General features: G+C 38.1%; 1 protein-coding gene across 1 annotated transcript in view; it reads right to left on the minus strand.

Moving 5' to 3' along the window:
• Nucleotides 1-8,710: 8,710 nt before the first annotated feature.
• The window catches only part of LOC135462946 (U1 small nuclear ribonucleoprotein A-like), a 123,938-nt gene continuing 116,640 nt past the window's right edge, over nt 8,711-16,008 (minus strand). Inside the window, exons 8-11 of the mRNA XM_064740268.1 lie at nt 13,650-13,873; nt 12,657-12,726; nt 9,540-9,680; nt 8,711-8,879 (exon numbers count right to left, since the gene is read on the minus strand). Of these exons, the coding sequence (XP_064596338.1) occupies nt 9,549-9,680; nt 12,657-12,726; nt 13,650-13,873 (426 nt within the window). The 3' untranslated portion in view covers nt 8,711-8,879; nt 9,540-9,548. The remainder of the gene's footprint in view (nt 8,880-9,539; nt 9,681-12,656; nt 12,727-13,649; nt 13,874-16,008) is intronic.

Below are 16,008 nucleotides of genomic sequence, written 5' to 3' on the forward strand. Positions count from 1 at the left end.
TTATAAACGCACAAAGGAATTTTGCATTGCTTTCTCCCAGTATGAAATAACGTGTTAATACAACAATTAGGGTAAGTATTCATTATCAATTGTGGCTTCAGATTCCACGATTTCCACATTTTAGGGCAAGAAGCCATGGGATATGGTCGCGTGAAAACAGAATGGTCGGTAGTCACAGTTCACGGCATTCAGTAATGATTGTGTCCACCGTGAGAATCACGAACAGTGTAAACTGTGATTAGGTTTCTGGCACGTGCAGCGTTAGACGTTATAAAACTGTTGTATGTCGATTTTCAAAGTAACAATGTACATTTTCTTAAGCCCTGGACATGCCAGCTGACATTCATTCCGTTCTTGATCACGATTTTACATAACCCTTACACGTCACACAAGTGACGATCAAAGGAGCACTGACATGTCTACTAAAACATAGTGGCCATGCTAGGTTGATTTTTGGAGGTTTTCTGTTGCAACTGTTGCAAGCTGCATGTGACGGCATGGCATGATACCACGTAAAAGTTAAAAGATATTTGTATATTTTTGAGGTAGAAGTTGGCAAATTTACTACATAAATAGCAAGGAAAACCAATGCAGTCGTGTACCCTACAATGCTAGCGTCGTCTGAAATACTTGGTGGTGTTGGCCAGAATGAGTTACGTCCCCTGTACTGTTCCCGAATAGCAATTGCACGTATCACTATAGCTTATGATGAAAACATAAAAAATGCTGTTCATTTTATCATTTGTTTGATTGGTGTTTTACGCCGTACTCAAGAATATTTCACTTATACGACAGCGGCCAGAATTATGGTGGGAGGAAACCGAGCAGAGCCCTGGGGAACTGTTCTTCTTTTAGGTCTTTTTTATAATTTTACATAACTAATGATGAAAAGATAGTAAGTCCACAAGCGAGCAAGAGGAACGAAGATAGGAATGAGATAGTGGCGAAAACACGATATACGTATAGAAAAAAATCAAGCCATCTCAGAAGCATGTGAAACCCTGTGATTTTATGTGCTTTTTACGAAACTTTATATGTTCTCTATTAACAAATGAAACAACCTACATTATCCAGCTACAAGTACATGTATTACTCAATTTTTCAATTTATTCATTTTTTTCTCCATGCTGTGCATCTTTTATAATTTCCTGCATAAACCAGGAATCTGCTTTGAACGAAGCATCTGCCAGGCCTGATCCTTTTGCACTGTTTTATTTATTTATCTATTTTATTGATTGGTGTTTTACGCTGTACTCAAGAATATTTCACCTATACGGCGGCCAGCATTCTTGTGTGAGGAAAAGCGGGCAGGACCTGGTGGGTGGGGGGGGTGGGGGGGGGGGGGAGGAGGTGAGCGCATAACCCACGAGGATGCCAGCATGATGCGTTGTTTTAATGGGATTGTACATGGATCTGTTTAACACGATGACAACACAGAATTCTGAGCAATTCTATACCAGTGACGTCTAATAACCTGCAGCTACCATCACTCCATCACTTTATAGCCAATGCTGCTTAAGCCATGGTGCTAGGGGGCGTGTACCAGGGGGCGTGTATGTTGTTACTCTTTTATCATTTAGATGAACAGTTAGAATAAACCCCAAACGGAGGTAAACTGAGCCGGGATTTCACATGTTTGGTGTAGTCATTTGCATTGTCGTCATTGCTATACTTTTACTCTCCATGCTGTATATCTTTAATTATGTCACAGGTAACTCCCAGATGAAGACGCCCAAAATTGACACCTCGCCTAATAACACACCCTCTGCGACCGCCAAGCCTTTCACAAATGTGGTCGCAAGTTCGAATCCAACTCTGGCCCTTTCGGCTGCTCTTTTAGACGTGGATTTAAAATAAAATAAGTAAACATGTTCAAAGGAAAAAGTTTGCCAAGATAGTTGGAAGTACGTTTTTCAATATTTTTACGTATTATTCTTTAATGAGAAAAATACACATGAAAATTTTTGCATGGTGGGTATTTCTTGGTATATGTTGTCTTTGTGTAATATTACCTTAACGAACATGTGTAAGGCATTTAAACACATACACTTACGCCAGAATTTTGGTGTTTTCAGCTAACAAAATGCCTTCACCCTAAATCATATACATGTGTATACATGTACATGCATTATAAATATATTCATAAATACTATCAGAATTCAGATTAAATGCCTGTGTTTTGACATAACCAACAAATGGTTCTTTCAAATGAATATATTAGACGTGCATCACATCATTTTTATATCATTATTATACAACTGGTTCTTTCAAATGAATATATTAGACTTGCATCACATCCTTTTTATATCATTATTATGCAAATGGTTCTTTCAAATGAATATATTAGACGTGCATCACATCCTTTTTATATCATTATTATGCAAATGGTTCTTTCAAATGAATATATTAGACGTGCATAACATCTTTTTTATATCATTATTATACAAATGGTTCTTTCAAATGAATATATTAGACGTGCATCACATCCTTTTTATATCATTATTATGCAAATTGTTCTTTCAAATCTATATATTTATTTATTTATTTATTTGATTGGTGTTTTACGCCGTACTCAAGAATATTTCATTTATACGACGGCGGCCACCATTATGGTGGGTGGAAACCGGGCACAGCCCGGGGGAAACCCACGACCATCCGCAGGTTGCTGCTAGACCTTCCCACGTACGGCCGGAGAGGAAGCCAGCATGAGCTGGACTTGAACTCACAGCGATCGCATTGGTGAGAGACTCTTGGGTCATTACGCTGCGCTAGCGCGCTAACCAACTGAGCAAATCTATATATAGACATACAACACATCCTTATCAGATCAATACTATATAAAGACAAGAGGTGGTACCACATAGTCACGGTACAAAAATATTTTCAAATGCCCTTGTCTCCTGCATGAAATAATAAAATCTACCGTTCATATTTGCAAATAACTTTTCATGCTCTATAAGCTGATATTTTCCTCAGAGTTATGTTTTCCTCAGAGTTATGTGGGTGGTTTATTCCGGTTTCCTTTACCCCTAAACCAAACCAACGTTACAAAGTGAAGAATTTCAGAGCACAGCGTTAAACATCATCCAGGCAAACGGATATTATAGTTGATACCAGACCGATCACACTTGGTCTATTGCCGACCAGTACACTCAAAATATAATCTGTTAAATTTAACAGAAAGCCTGCTGTTTGAGCGATGGTGGAATGTATTGTCCTTCCAGGAGATTATTCTGTTAAATATAGCACGCCTGTTCTATAAATTCTATTAAACATAAAGATTGCGCTAGACTAACTGGATATTGTGTTCAGTACGACATAGTGTTTAGTTATACAGAATACATTCTCACATCACCCAGTCAAAAAAATTAACAATTTTTTTTAATGTATTGGATCTCTGAAACGTGAATTCCTCCTCCTTACAGCGCATGTGTCGCTCGTTTGACCTATGCTCGCTTTGGATCACTGTCACCTCTAACAAAATTTGTACCGATATCTATAACAAAGCTAAGGACAGTGGGGTCACGGTAATGATTGTGATGTTAGAAAAGTCCAAAGGTTTGTCTCAACTTTTGTTTCTGCAAGAATTTATATTTTGATACAGATACAATCTCTTTATCTCAAGTAGCACAACTTGTTTTCGGAGGCCACCTGACTCATTTTGTTCATGACTGCTGATTATACATCCGCGCGAGGGCGTTAGTTATGAGGCCAAACCAAACAAACGCACGTGTGTCATAAGGTTCCAACGATAACGCTCATCTAGTGATGACAGTAAAACGAGTAACAGTGTACAACAGCTGTGCAATAGGAATATGGCTAGAGTTGACGCACAACTTAACGACAAATGTTTTATTCCCACTTTTGTTTTCGAAGAAACGGGTTTCCAATCTGGTAGAACGGTAAGACACAACAATAGGTACCAAAAACACTTTATGAAGTTTTATAAATGGAATTTTTATTCGATAAATTGCAATGTTTTTGACGGCTGACACACCCACTTTTACAACAGACCCCATGCTTCCAATGGCGGCCAAGGTCAAAGGGCGTGGCCGTCTCGAATTGCACAAGAAGAATGCCGCACTTGTTCCAAATTCATATCTAAACAAATCAAATCTATGTACAAATACTATATAAAGTAGCTCTATAATTATGCCAAGGAGACCACCACATATGCACGCATGTGCGAAATACGACTTCGGAAATATGTTGAGCAAAAATTGGACATTTACGATTGCACAAAACGTGACGGTGGTTTTAGAAAAAAAAAAGATTCACATTCAGGAACTGCACAACACGGGCATGCGCAGTGCATAGTAATGTATTCGTACTACAAATACAGTATATGAACAAAGCGATTGCAAAAGCGAAAGAAATCTGTGAAATGTGGTGGATACTATACAACAGACCCTTAGTTTCTTCATATGCCTTCTTGGGGACAAAGAAAGAGAAAAAAAAAACATCAGTCAATGAAATGACAAGCATGTATTCAAGTTAACTTCCAATGAAATGGATGTCGCTTGTTCAGAGAAAATAATCTAAGACTACAACTAAAGTATAATACATTGATACAAATCAAAATAATAATAATAATAAATTACCTTTATTAATATATATCTTGAATATAAACTATATACAATCCTACACCAGTGCGGTAATTCACGCAACTGCTAAACAACCACAACACTCGTACCTTGCCTGTATGACTTTTCTTCCAGTAAAATTTGATTATAGTTGCCATTTCTCAAAAACTACTGTTCAGCCCTCATTGGGAACACAATTCAGGTAAGATGAAATCCCGCTTTTCGATACGAGTGGTTCCGAAAATAAATTAATTCACAAGTCCATCAGATGTCAATCTCGCACTAAAGCATCAATTGGTCTAACATGAATTTTATACCCTTCGTTGATACCATGGCGCCGAAGTTAAATGTGCAAGGGCCGAGTTCACAATGTGATGTGTCAGCAATATGGGCAGGTAAAGTACGGGCTTTTCCTGTGAGGTTTACTTGCGTAAATCCAAAATGACCTAACGTATCCACATGGAATGGAATCTCATTTGGTCCACTGAAAAAGTTCAAAGTGTCACGAGAAGGCAGGTAGACATGTTTCATCAAGAGGGGGGGGAGAAAAACAAATAAACAAAAAAAAAAAAGCTTCACACTGATTGTCAACCAGATGTTTAGTAAATAATTATGGCAAACCATCTAGACATTACTTGTTACAAGTCATTGAAGTGTAGCCACACTGCTACCTTATTGCATGTGGTAACAAATTCGTGGTATAATATGCAAGTTGCTAAACTTTATGCAAGTTGCTAACCTTTATGCAAGTTGCTAACCTTTATGCAAGTTGATAAACTATATGCAAGTTGCTAACCTTTATGCAAGTTGATAAACTATATGCAAGTTGCTAAACTTTATACAAGTTAAAGCAAATCCCAAAGAATAACAAATATGTGAAATAAACGTATCTGACACAAAAAATGTAAGAAATGCTCAAATAATACATGTAATACTACAGAATTCAAATTTCATTCAAGCAAAAAACTATTACACACTTTGTAGGGCCTGCTCTAAAATACATTTTACACCAGATTTCTACGCCTGTTTTTGCTAAATATGCATGAGTATTTTACAAGACATACAATTATCGCCGACAAATAGCATAGCATCGACTTTTATTGCAATGTCACATCTTTGCGCGCATGCGCTTTCCATTCGAGACCTGCAGATGTCCACCGCCAAATGAGACAGAAAGAACAGAGGAGATATTTTTTTTATATAAAGGCGCTTTACTTATTCATGCTATTTTAATTAATCGAAAACTTTCATCATTTATTGGTAGTAGGGTGTTTTCAATAATGGCTTCAAATCTTAGAAGGCACATGTTGTGTGCACTCAGTAACTAGCTAAAGATATACCCTGGTGGAGTGATTTTACCCTGGCCGTGCGATTTGTTCCTTGGTACTCTTGGCAAAACACAGCTAACAGAGTTATTTATGAAAAGAAAACAAACTATAATTTCTAAAGCATGTATTCGAAAGGAAAAGTATAAAACACGCCACATGATCTAAAGCACTGTTACATGAAGACGCCGGATCGTTATTTATGAGACAAGATGGTACAAGACCAGCCATAATTAGTGAGAAAAAACAAATAGAAAAATTGCATATTTAATATTCACGAAATTCCATGTGAAAAGTCATATACATATGAAATAATTTAATATTATAGATGGTGAGTATTTTCCATAAAAAGGACTTCCCCTAGAGGGGTTTAATGACACTACATGTGTACTAAGAGCTGGCCAATACGAATATATTGGAAAAGTCGTTGCACGTGACTGCGACGATATCTGATGAATATTGTACCGCAGAAATAACAAAGCGTATTCTGGGTCTCATTAAGAAGATAAATCAGTTTCAGTCATATCTAATTTATTATATTTGATTCAGTATGCGCACGTGAAGAGCATATCAATTGGTGGAAAAACGCCTTTGAAGGCGACCATGAAAAACCCTCCAACCCAAAAGTCTTCTCGTATGTGGATATCCTTTGCGGAACAAAGCTGTGGATCCGCGGGAACATCAACGAAATTAAAGTTTTGAACTTATGACTTATGGGAGGTGGGAGGACATGGCATCATGAAATTTCTGGTCCCCACTATCATCAGCATAGATACTTACTTTCCCTTTCATTTTCAATGGCGCAAGCATGGCGATAACATTTTGCCACGCCTGCTGGAATGTTTTGGATTGGTTTCTGTTCAAAAATTTAAATCACCATGGAAACGGTCGTTGTACTGGAACCTTTCGTCTACTTGCGATATATACAAATCTCTAAAGAGGGAACTGTTTGTACAAGCACTGCCACCTAGACCACGTAGTCAAGCACGCGCGTGACGCCAAAGACGCTGAGAACGTCAGAGACGTTATCAACGTCACAACCTACAAAACTCACTGCGCAGAGCTATTCCGTTATTCTCAAACACTTAGAAATAGTTATGAAAAAAAAAACCCAACAAAAAACAAGAGAAATACATGTACGATAATGGCTTATGACTGGACACAACCGTGTAACAAAATGTCAAAACAGTACAGTTCATAATCTTTCAACGAATGATACACCTTTTTCTTTAACGTTAACAAACAGGAGTTGTTTCGATTCTATATGACCAAGTGACAAATTGAATATTATATTAATACCGTCACTGGATAGTCCATGCTAGCAAAAGGCTCGAGTAATCGCCCACTCGTCTGTAAAAGGCACAGTGAGTTGCATTCGATCTAATCACAGATGGCTGACTGCACGAGGCAGTCGCAACGCCTAAGGCAGGGCCAAGGTTATTAATGGCCTGTATCTTTTGGAGGAAAATCAAAAAAGTGGCTAATTTCGAAGTTTGCTACACTGAGGTTTCACTTCATCCAAAATCAGTTCACCATACTGATTCAAAGGATAGACAGCTTTCAAGATGATAATCTGCCAAGGCCGACAACTCCTCGAAAAATTGCCTGAGGAGAACAGAGAAATGCTTAGAAAAGTCTACATGTCATCTTGAGGAGTTCAGACAATCTACACTGGCACCATACCATAAACAATATATATAGATGCCAAATACAGATTATAAAATTTCTATACTATTTCACAACAAAATTTGGTGGATTATCCACACCCACATGAAGATATGCTAATTACGCGATATGTAGGCTCTATAAATAACTATGCTTAGAATGATTTAGAATAAACAATATACTGGTCACTATAGCAACCATTGTTGATATATACATAATAGACAAGAGCCAACAATCTAGAATTTCACAAATACATGTACAAAGAAATCAAATACATATTCGCAACATTTTTCACAATTTATAGATAATGATAAACAACCTTTAGTGTTTTCGTTTTCCTTCGATATTCAGTTTGAGAGTGGGCAGCGAGTTAACTAGCTGTCTGCATCACATGGTCATCATGGCACCCAAACTTCGGATTGGACGGAGAGGGATGAGAGATTAACCAATCAAAGTAGAGTGTAGACAAAAGATCAACCAATTGGCACAGAGCACAAGACAAGGGGAAAGGGCAATGGGCTGTGAAATACGGACATCACAGAAAGACCTGGTGATATTGGAGTCAATTTTGAGTTATATCAATATAAACTATCATCAACACATCTCTGATTTTTGTATAAAATGAGGGGGAAAAAAAGGAAAAGAAAAAAAAAAAGAATTCTTCAACATGAAAATGACATGAGACGCAAAACAGCGAAGTATTTGCTCTCCACTGCTGCAAATATTTACTGTCGGATTGCATATAAAGGCGCGACCATTCCATTTCACTTGAATGATCACATGACCTAGGTCTACTCTACATATTACAGGGAAAAAATCACAACTTTTCATATAAATATTTAACATTATCTTATACTGACGTTTTTCTCCTCTGAGAGATATACGCTACAACTTATTTAAATACACAATTTTATCATCACAACAAAGATTATTTTATCTAAAGATTATTCATATGAAGGGCAACTTAATCCATGCATTATATATATATATATATATATATATATATATATATATATATATATATATATATATATAGTGGATACTTTGTCCCAAACATAGAAAAAAAAAACAGAACAACAACAACAGACACATGGCATATTGCCAGGACGTCTGTCTGTCTGTCTCAATTTTCCTGCCCAAGATCAAACTTGTCCACATCTTTAAGTTTGGCCTGCGTAAGAGCAGGGACAATCACACTTATTGCTACTCAACTAACACATCTATTTATGCTGAAAACGAATCCATCCTAGAAAACAGAAGCTATGGCTGAAGATTGTCCATCTAGAGTAATCTCCCTTGATCCGGGCTGAAAAAAGAGGCAGAAAAAAAAAAAATATATATATATACATATATAATTTTAGTTAATTAAAATAATATTTACGCATTTGTAATTCTATACCTTTACAGAAACTTACTGTTTTTTTTCTTTAAATGAACACTTTTAACTTGCCCAGAAATTTGCTTTCTGACTTATGACCTGTCATGAAAGTGGTGATGCCATCCACAATAATTTAACTTTTATGTGGAATACAGAGAGAGTCATGGGGCAGTATCAATTAACCTTTATCACACTGTCTTAGGAAAGTTTTGCAATAACATAATATAATCTGTTTCACAAAGGCAAGATGGTTTTGCAATTTAACCATGACGTGGAACAAGTGAAAACTACTTCATTCAGGCTAAGGGAAAAAAATCAATTTACTATCAACTTAAAAAGTGAACATAAAATTTGGTGACACAAGAGAAGGCTATGTATGAGAGAAGTGATGAAAACAGCCACATGTTGGAGGAGAATGATCATGCTTCAAAGGTAAACCTGCCAAGCCAGTGCCAACAGGACTCTCCTAGGTGGTAAGACATGCCATATGCTGAGTGCTGGCAAATTAGGTGCCTGGTGCAGTGAGAGTGACACGGACTATTCCAGCCACCACTGACAGGAGAGCTAACGAGGGGAGGCAAACCTTACTTGTTGAAGTCAAAGCACTGTGGTTGGACTCCCTATTTCACCCATCCTGTTTTTGGCATATTCAATCCTAAGCCCTCTTTCAGATGACAATAGTACAAAGCCTTGTAGTCTATTCATAGCTTCGGTTGCTTGCAAAACGTCCTGGTTTGTAAGAGCGAAAAAAAAATATAAATAAGTAAATAAAATCAAACTTAGGCTTATATTTATGCCCCTACCTAAACAATACTTGATACTGGGTATATTTAGTGTGTTGGTATACAAGGTTACTTGTAAGTGGGCCTTTTTTTGATTCCTTCAACTCAGTTAATATTTAAACAAGTCACACACAAAAGAAGACAGCTTTTAGAACATGCCTGTGGCAATTTACATTTGACACTAAGGTGACCATGCCTTTTCTTAAAATCATTTAAATTTATTTGCAAAACAATTAAAAGAATTGTTCATCTTGCCGATGTATTTATTGAGTTATTTGAAATGTTTACCCTATGTCTTCCTATGGCTTTTTTAAAAATTTTGAATCCCCCATTTGCACTTCTTGCCAGCTAATACTAATGCTTGCATTCACACATTACAAGAAAGAGGTAAAGTGTTGTGTGTAAAACATGCGCAGACTACAAACTTTGTCCTCGTCTTTGTCTTCGGAAGTCTTTCGGAAATTCTGTGTCACTATCTGCGGAGCTGTACGTTTTGTCAACTAATCTTACAGGTGCATCGCACAAGATGGAATCTCACCAAATCCACTCAAATCCACAAATCAAATCATTCTTTCCACACCTTACCATATTTTTCCCTGTAGCGAATAGGTTTGTATGTCATCCAACTTTACACATGCTGTGACGATATGATCATGATTAGGGACCATGTTTTCTGAATACAGCACCGATTCTAGTGCTGAAATTGGCTGAAACCCCTATGGGTTTCCAACCAGTGACCTCAGAGGAGTGGTTCCAACAGTGCTGTCAGTGGATAGATGCTACGCAGCTGATGGTGGATGCGAGACTGTTATCAGAAGATTACACCCTGATGTCAGTGGGTGCAACACCGCATAAAACTGTTCTTGCCAGTGGATGCAACACTACTACCAGTGGATATCACAATATTGTCAGTGGATATCACACTACTGTCAGTGGATATCTCAATACTGCCAGTAGCTGCAACACTACGGCCAGTGGATGCAACACTACTACCAGTGGATATCACAATATTGTCAGTGGATATCACACTACTGTCAGTGGATATCTCAATATTGCCAGTAGCTGCAACACTACGGCCAGTGGATGCAACACTACTACCAGTGGATATCACAATATTGTCAGTGGATATCACAATATTGCCAGTAGCTGCAATGCTATTGACAGTGAATGCAATACTATTATCAGAGAATGCAAAACTTTTGTCAGTGAATCAAACACTGTTTTCTGTGGATATCACACAATCGGCAGTAGATATCATACTACTACCAGTGAATGTCACACTATTGCCAGTGGATGTTAAGCTATTGCCAGTGGCTGTCACACTATTTTCTGTGGATGCAACACTGTTGCCAGCAGTCTTAATGCTGCTGTTACCAGTCTGCCAGCATGTCTGTATGTTTAAGACAAGCTATATACAGTTTACCCAATGAGCTTCAACATAGTGCCATTCTGCAGATATTTCGTTAGGCCTGCCTTGTTGCCTGGCACCATGGTCATGGTACGTTTTGGTACGTCATGGTACGTTTTGTCAACTAATCTTACAGGTGCATCGCACAAGATGGAATCTCACCAAATCCACTCAAATCCACAAATCAAATCATTCTTTCCACACCTTACCATATTTTTCCCTGTAGCGAATAGGTTTGTATGTCATCCAACTTTACACATGCTGTGACGATATGATCATGATTAGGGACCATGTTTTCTGAATACAGCACCGATTCTAGTGCTGAAATTGGCTGAAACCCCTATGGGTTTCCAACCAGTGACCTCAGAGGAGTGGTTCCAACAGTGCTGTCAGTGGATAGATGCTACGCAGCTGATGGTGGATGCGAGACTGTTATCAGAAGATTACACCCTGATGTCAGTGGGTGCAACACCGCATAAAACTGTTCTTGCCAGTGGATGCAACACTACTACCAGTGGATATCACAATATTGTCAGTGGATATCACACTACTGTCAGTGGATATCTCAATACTGCCAGTAGCTGCAACACTACGGCCAGTGGATGCAACACTACTACCAGTGGATATCACAATATTGTCAGTGGATATCACACTACTGTCAGTGGATATCTCAATATTGCCAGTAGCTGCAACACTACGGCCAGTGGATGCAACACTACTACCAGTGGATATCACAATATTGTCAGTGGATATCACAATATTGCCAGTAGCTGCAATGCTATTGACAGTGAATGCAATACTATTATCAGAGAATGCAAAACTTTTGTCAGTGAATCAAACACTGTTTTCTGTGGATATCACACAATCGGCAGTAGATATCATACTACTACCAGTGAATGTCACACTATTGCCAGTGGATGTTAAGCTATTGCCAGTGGCTGTCACACTATTTTCTGTGGATGCAACACTGTTGCCAGCAGTCTTAATGCTGCTGTTACCAGTCTGCCAGCATGTCTGTATGTTTAAGACAAGCTATATACAGTTTACCCAATGAGCTTCAACATAGTGCCATTCTGCAGATATTTCGTTAGGCCTGCCTTGTTGCCTGGCACCATGGTCATGGTCCAGTACACATGGACAATTAAGTAATCTGTTTGTTTCTACATCCCAAGGCTAGGGAGTGACAACATTTGATAATCATCAGGCTCCTTCAGTTGTGCAAGAGACATTCTTCAGCATTTTACATAAAAATGCCCCCCCCCCCCCCACCCCCTTCCTTATTGGTCAGCTCATTAACTCTTTACATAATTAGCATCCCTGTGGTTCTGCAACCAATCATTAAAATACACCTGTTCAATCGTCAGTCTATCTGTCTCTTCATTTGGTCTTCCCATCTTAAAATCGTCCCCTTCTGCTCTAGTTAAAATGAAAAGTCCAAAAGCTGGTGCTATATGAAGTGACTTTACACACAGAAGACATTGCCATGGCCAGGGGTTGCTGCGACCTTTGACCTACCTGAAACTCTACAAAAGCCACTGGGGATCCCCCTTTGCTGTTCATGCGGATTCTGCTAAAACCGGGAAATCTGGAAGAAGAGCAGATAACTCTACATGTCAGGGGGAGACAACCTACACGGTGGATCTAGAAGAAATAAGTCGGCCCATGGAACCAGTGTAGTTCGTATTAGTCAGTGAGTGAAGAAGTGGTTGAGTGAATATGTGGGCAATTGCACTCTGCCCATAGTCCTGAAGCTCAACTTTGTCTGATGTGCTTAAGAGCATTCATAAAAACTATTTCCTGCAAACATGGTCTCAACCAATGGGTCGTGAATTTCGGTGCAGGTGAGTTTGATTGGTAAATTTGGTTTCATAGCCACACATTTTTGGCATTTCACACTCACGTGTTTTTGAAAAAAAAAAATACTCAACGTTTTCAGGGCTTTAAAATTTTCCGGGCTTTTAAATGTTCCAGGCTTATTCTTGTTTGAAATCTACCCCATTAAACATTTTTTTCAGTTTATCCACAAAACAATTAATCAAATCAAACAAAACTTCAACAGTTGTCTCTGCCATTGTGGTGTTTCACTAAAATAAGACCACTGCTTTGTAAGTCATGTTTTGAACTAACCCTCCTGTCAAAATGTTGAAAGATGATTCTTATCTAATCTGTTTACTACCTGCTAGAAACGGCTCAGTGTACAAATTTAAAACCAAAAAATTACTTCTCCAACTACAGGAGCAATAAACTTAACAGGAAAAAAATATTTCAAAATTTTTGATTTAAACCTCAAAAAACAGAAAACTTTTAGAGAACGGGCAGACAAAATGTGAGTGAACCAGCATGCGTATGCTATAAGCAGTGACAGTGAGCAGAGTGGAGTGACTAAGGTGAAATTAAGGTGAAATTAAGGTGAAATTGAAGCCACAGGTATGTTTGACCTATAGGAGCCATAATGAAACTTCAGACCACCACATCAGACCAGTCACTAAGTCAGGTAGAAGTACTTACGTCTTGAAAATATCTTTCAGCTCCTGCTCAGATGAGAACTGGCCTAGGTTGGCCACGAATAGTGTTGAGCAAGGAGAGTTATGTGCCCCTGGGACACTAGGGGGCGTGCTGGTGCTGCTTATTGGGCTCCCTAGTATCGGGCTGGTGGCCACGTGGGGCGGTGCGGGAGTGATTGCGTGCGTCATGCCAGCGGCAGTTGGGTGGGCAAGTAACGTTGGGTGTACCTGTGACGGGATAAGTGTAGAAACAGAATACACACAGAGTTATATATAGCTTCTAAGTCTACGTACAGCTAGGTGCCAAAATGCCACACTATGAACAGATTAGTGTTATGCAAAAGCAAAAATAAAACAGTAATAACAAAAGTGATACATTGTGTACCTTTACGCTGAACATATTAACGAGGATCAGATGCTAACAAAGTACCAGCACTTCAAGTACCACAGCCCTGCTACACACATAATACCAACGGGATATTCCTTATATGCACCTGTACTAAAATCTGAGTATAGGGACAATGAATTCTTTTCTACAACCGGAGTACAGTATAGATACTCAAATACAACAATGTGGACAATGAATTCCATATCTACAACCGGAGTACACCGCAGATACTCAAAACAACCAGCCAGATAACACAGTATATATGAACAATGAATTTCTTATCTACAACTAATCAGAATACACATTGAACATTGATCAAGTGTTCTGCAAACACCCGGCTACACATCAGATAAAGACAGTGTACATCCTTGAGCTAAACTGAATACTGGCATGGTGCCCCTTTACAAATACCACCAGATGACACACTGTATATATTGACATTGAAAACACACAAGCTACACACTGGGTATTGACAGAGCATCCTTAAACACCACTCACGTGGCATATTAAAACAAGAAAATCCAGCTTCCAAAGAACTGTACCAACAGGTCCCACAGTATCTGAAGAGTAACTTTTAAGCTAAAATCATATCGACATTCAAAAATTTCCCTAAATTGTACCATTTTATAACTTAAGGAAACCCATCCACAGAAATTTTTCTTGAAGTCCTGGTGATTGTCATAACAATGTTTCTTTATTATTATCACAAAATGGAACTGATTCATGAGCAACACTGGAAAAAACCTTTGTCTGCATAGGAGGATAATTATGTTATATCAATATCTACCACTAATTTATTTTTAATTATTGGTATCTGTCTAATTTCACAAGTTTCACCTCAAGACATTCATTCAACCAAAATATGGATAATTAAATCATCACCGCCCCTCTTCTTTAACCACTTTCCAAGAACCAAAACCACTAATGGAAAAGCAAACTATAATCCCACTTCTGACACCAATCACAAGTTTGCGTGAAACTGTGGCTGACGGAATGCAGGTGATTAAACCCATAAAATAAGGTTTATGAAAGACAAAATCCCAAATGCATCTCAGCTGTTTGTTTCTGTTTACCAGCACCAGTCATAGGAGAACCCTGATACCCTGATCATAAGATTATTCTTGACAAAGAGGCCAGACACTGTACAAAGTAAACGCACATAGATATATTAATCTCCTCACATCCTTTATTGGACTACATAATGAAAAGATTATAACAAATAAAACATTGAGAGAAAAGAAAGGATTTTCCTGGCCATTATTGTCTAAGTTCAGCATAGTAATTAGCTGTGTACAGCCATCTACAATCTACTGTCACCTGAAGCTGATTGGCTGGCTGGTGCATGGTCAAAAGTGGTGAACTGGAGTGCAGTGAGTGCGCCATGAGTGACAAATATATATATATATATATATATATATATACAAAACAGATACCCCTCAAAATTCTAACATGACTATGAAGGTTTTTTGTAAAGGTCACCTGAACTTTCAACATTTAAACAAGCATGTGTATATTAAAAGCGGTCAGTACGATAATAAGTTTCGAAAGTAACTGTGTTTCAATTTCTGGCTTTTTATAACATTGGGTGTGCGCAACAGCTGAAAGGATTAGGAATCTACAATAGTCCCTCCACAAATCCTCATCTACCTCAAACCGAGTGAGAAAGTGAGTGAGTGAGTGCTTAGGGTTTAACGTCGTACTTAACAATGTTTCAGTCATATAAAGAGAAGCTTACTTTTTGCAAAAACAATGAAGAATAAAAACCCCATAATTCAGATAAAAATTTGAAAAAACAAAAAACCAGATGTCCCACATTATAAACAAGGAAACAAAATCTTAAAATAAGTGTCAGAAGTGTCCAACACTTCTGACACCAAAGCATGAGCAGAGAGTTATTTACTGGCTGTATTTAATTCTTTATCATCAATTAATACCACAAGAAAATATTATTTCACCAAGATATAAAGCACAAGCC

This window comes from Liolophura sinensis, chromosome 2, assembly GCF_032854445.1.
Source record: "Liolophura sinensis isolate JHLJ2023 chromosome 2, CUHK_Ljap_v2, whole genome shotgun sequence".
Classification (NCBI taxonomy): Eukaryota; Metazoa; Mollusca; class Polyplacophora; order Chitonida; family Chitonidae; genus Liolophura; species Liolophura sinensis.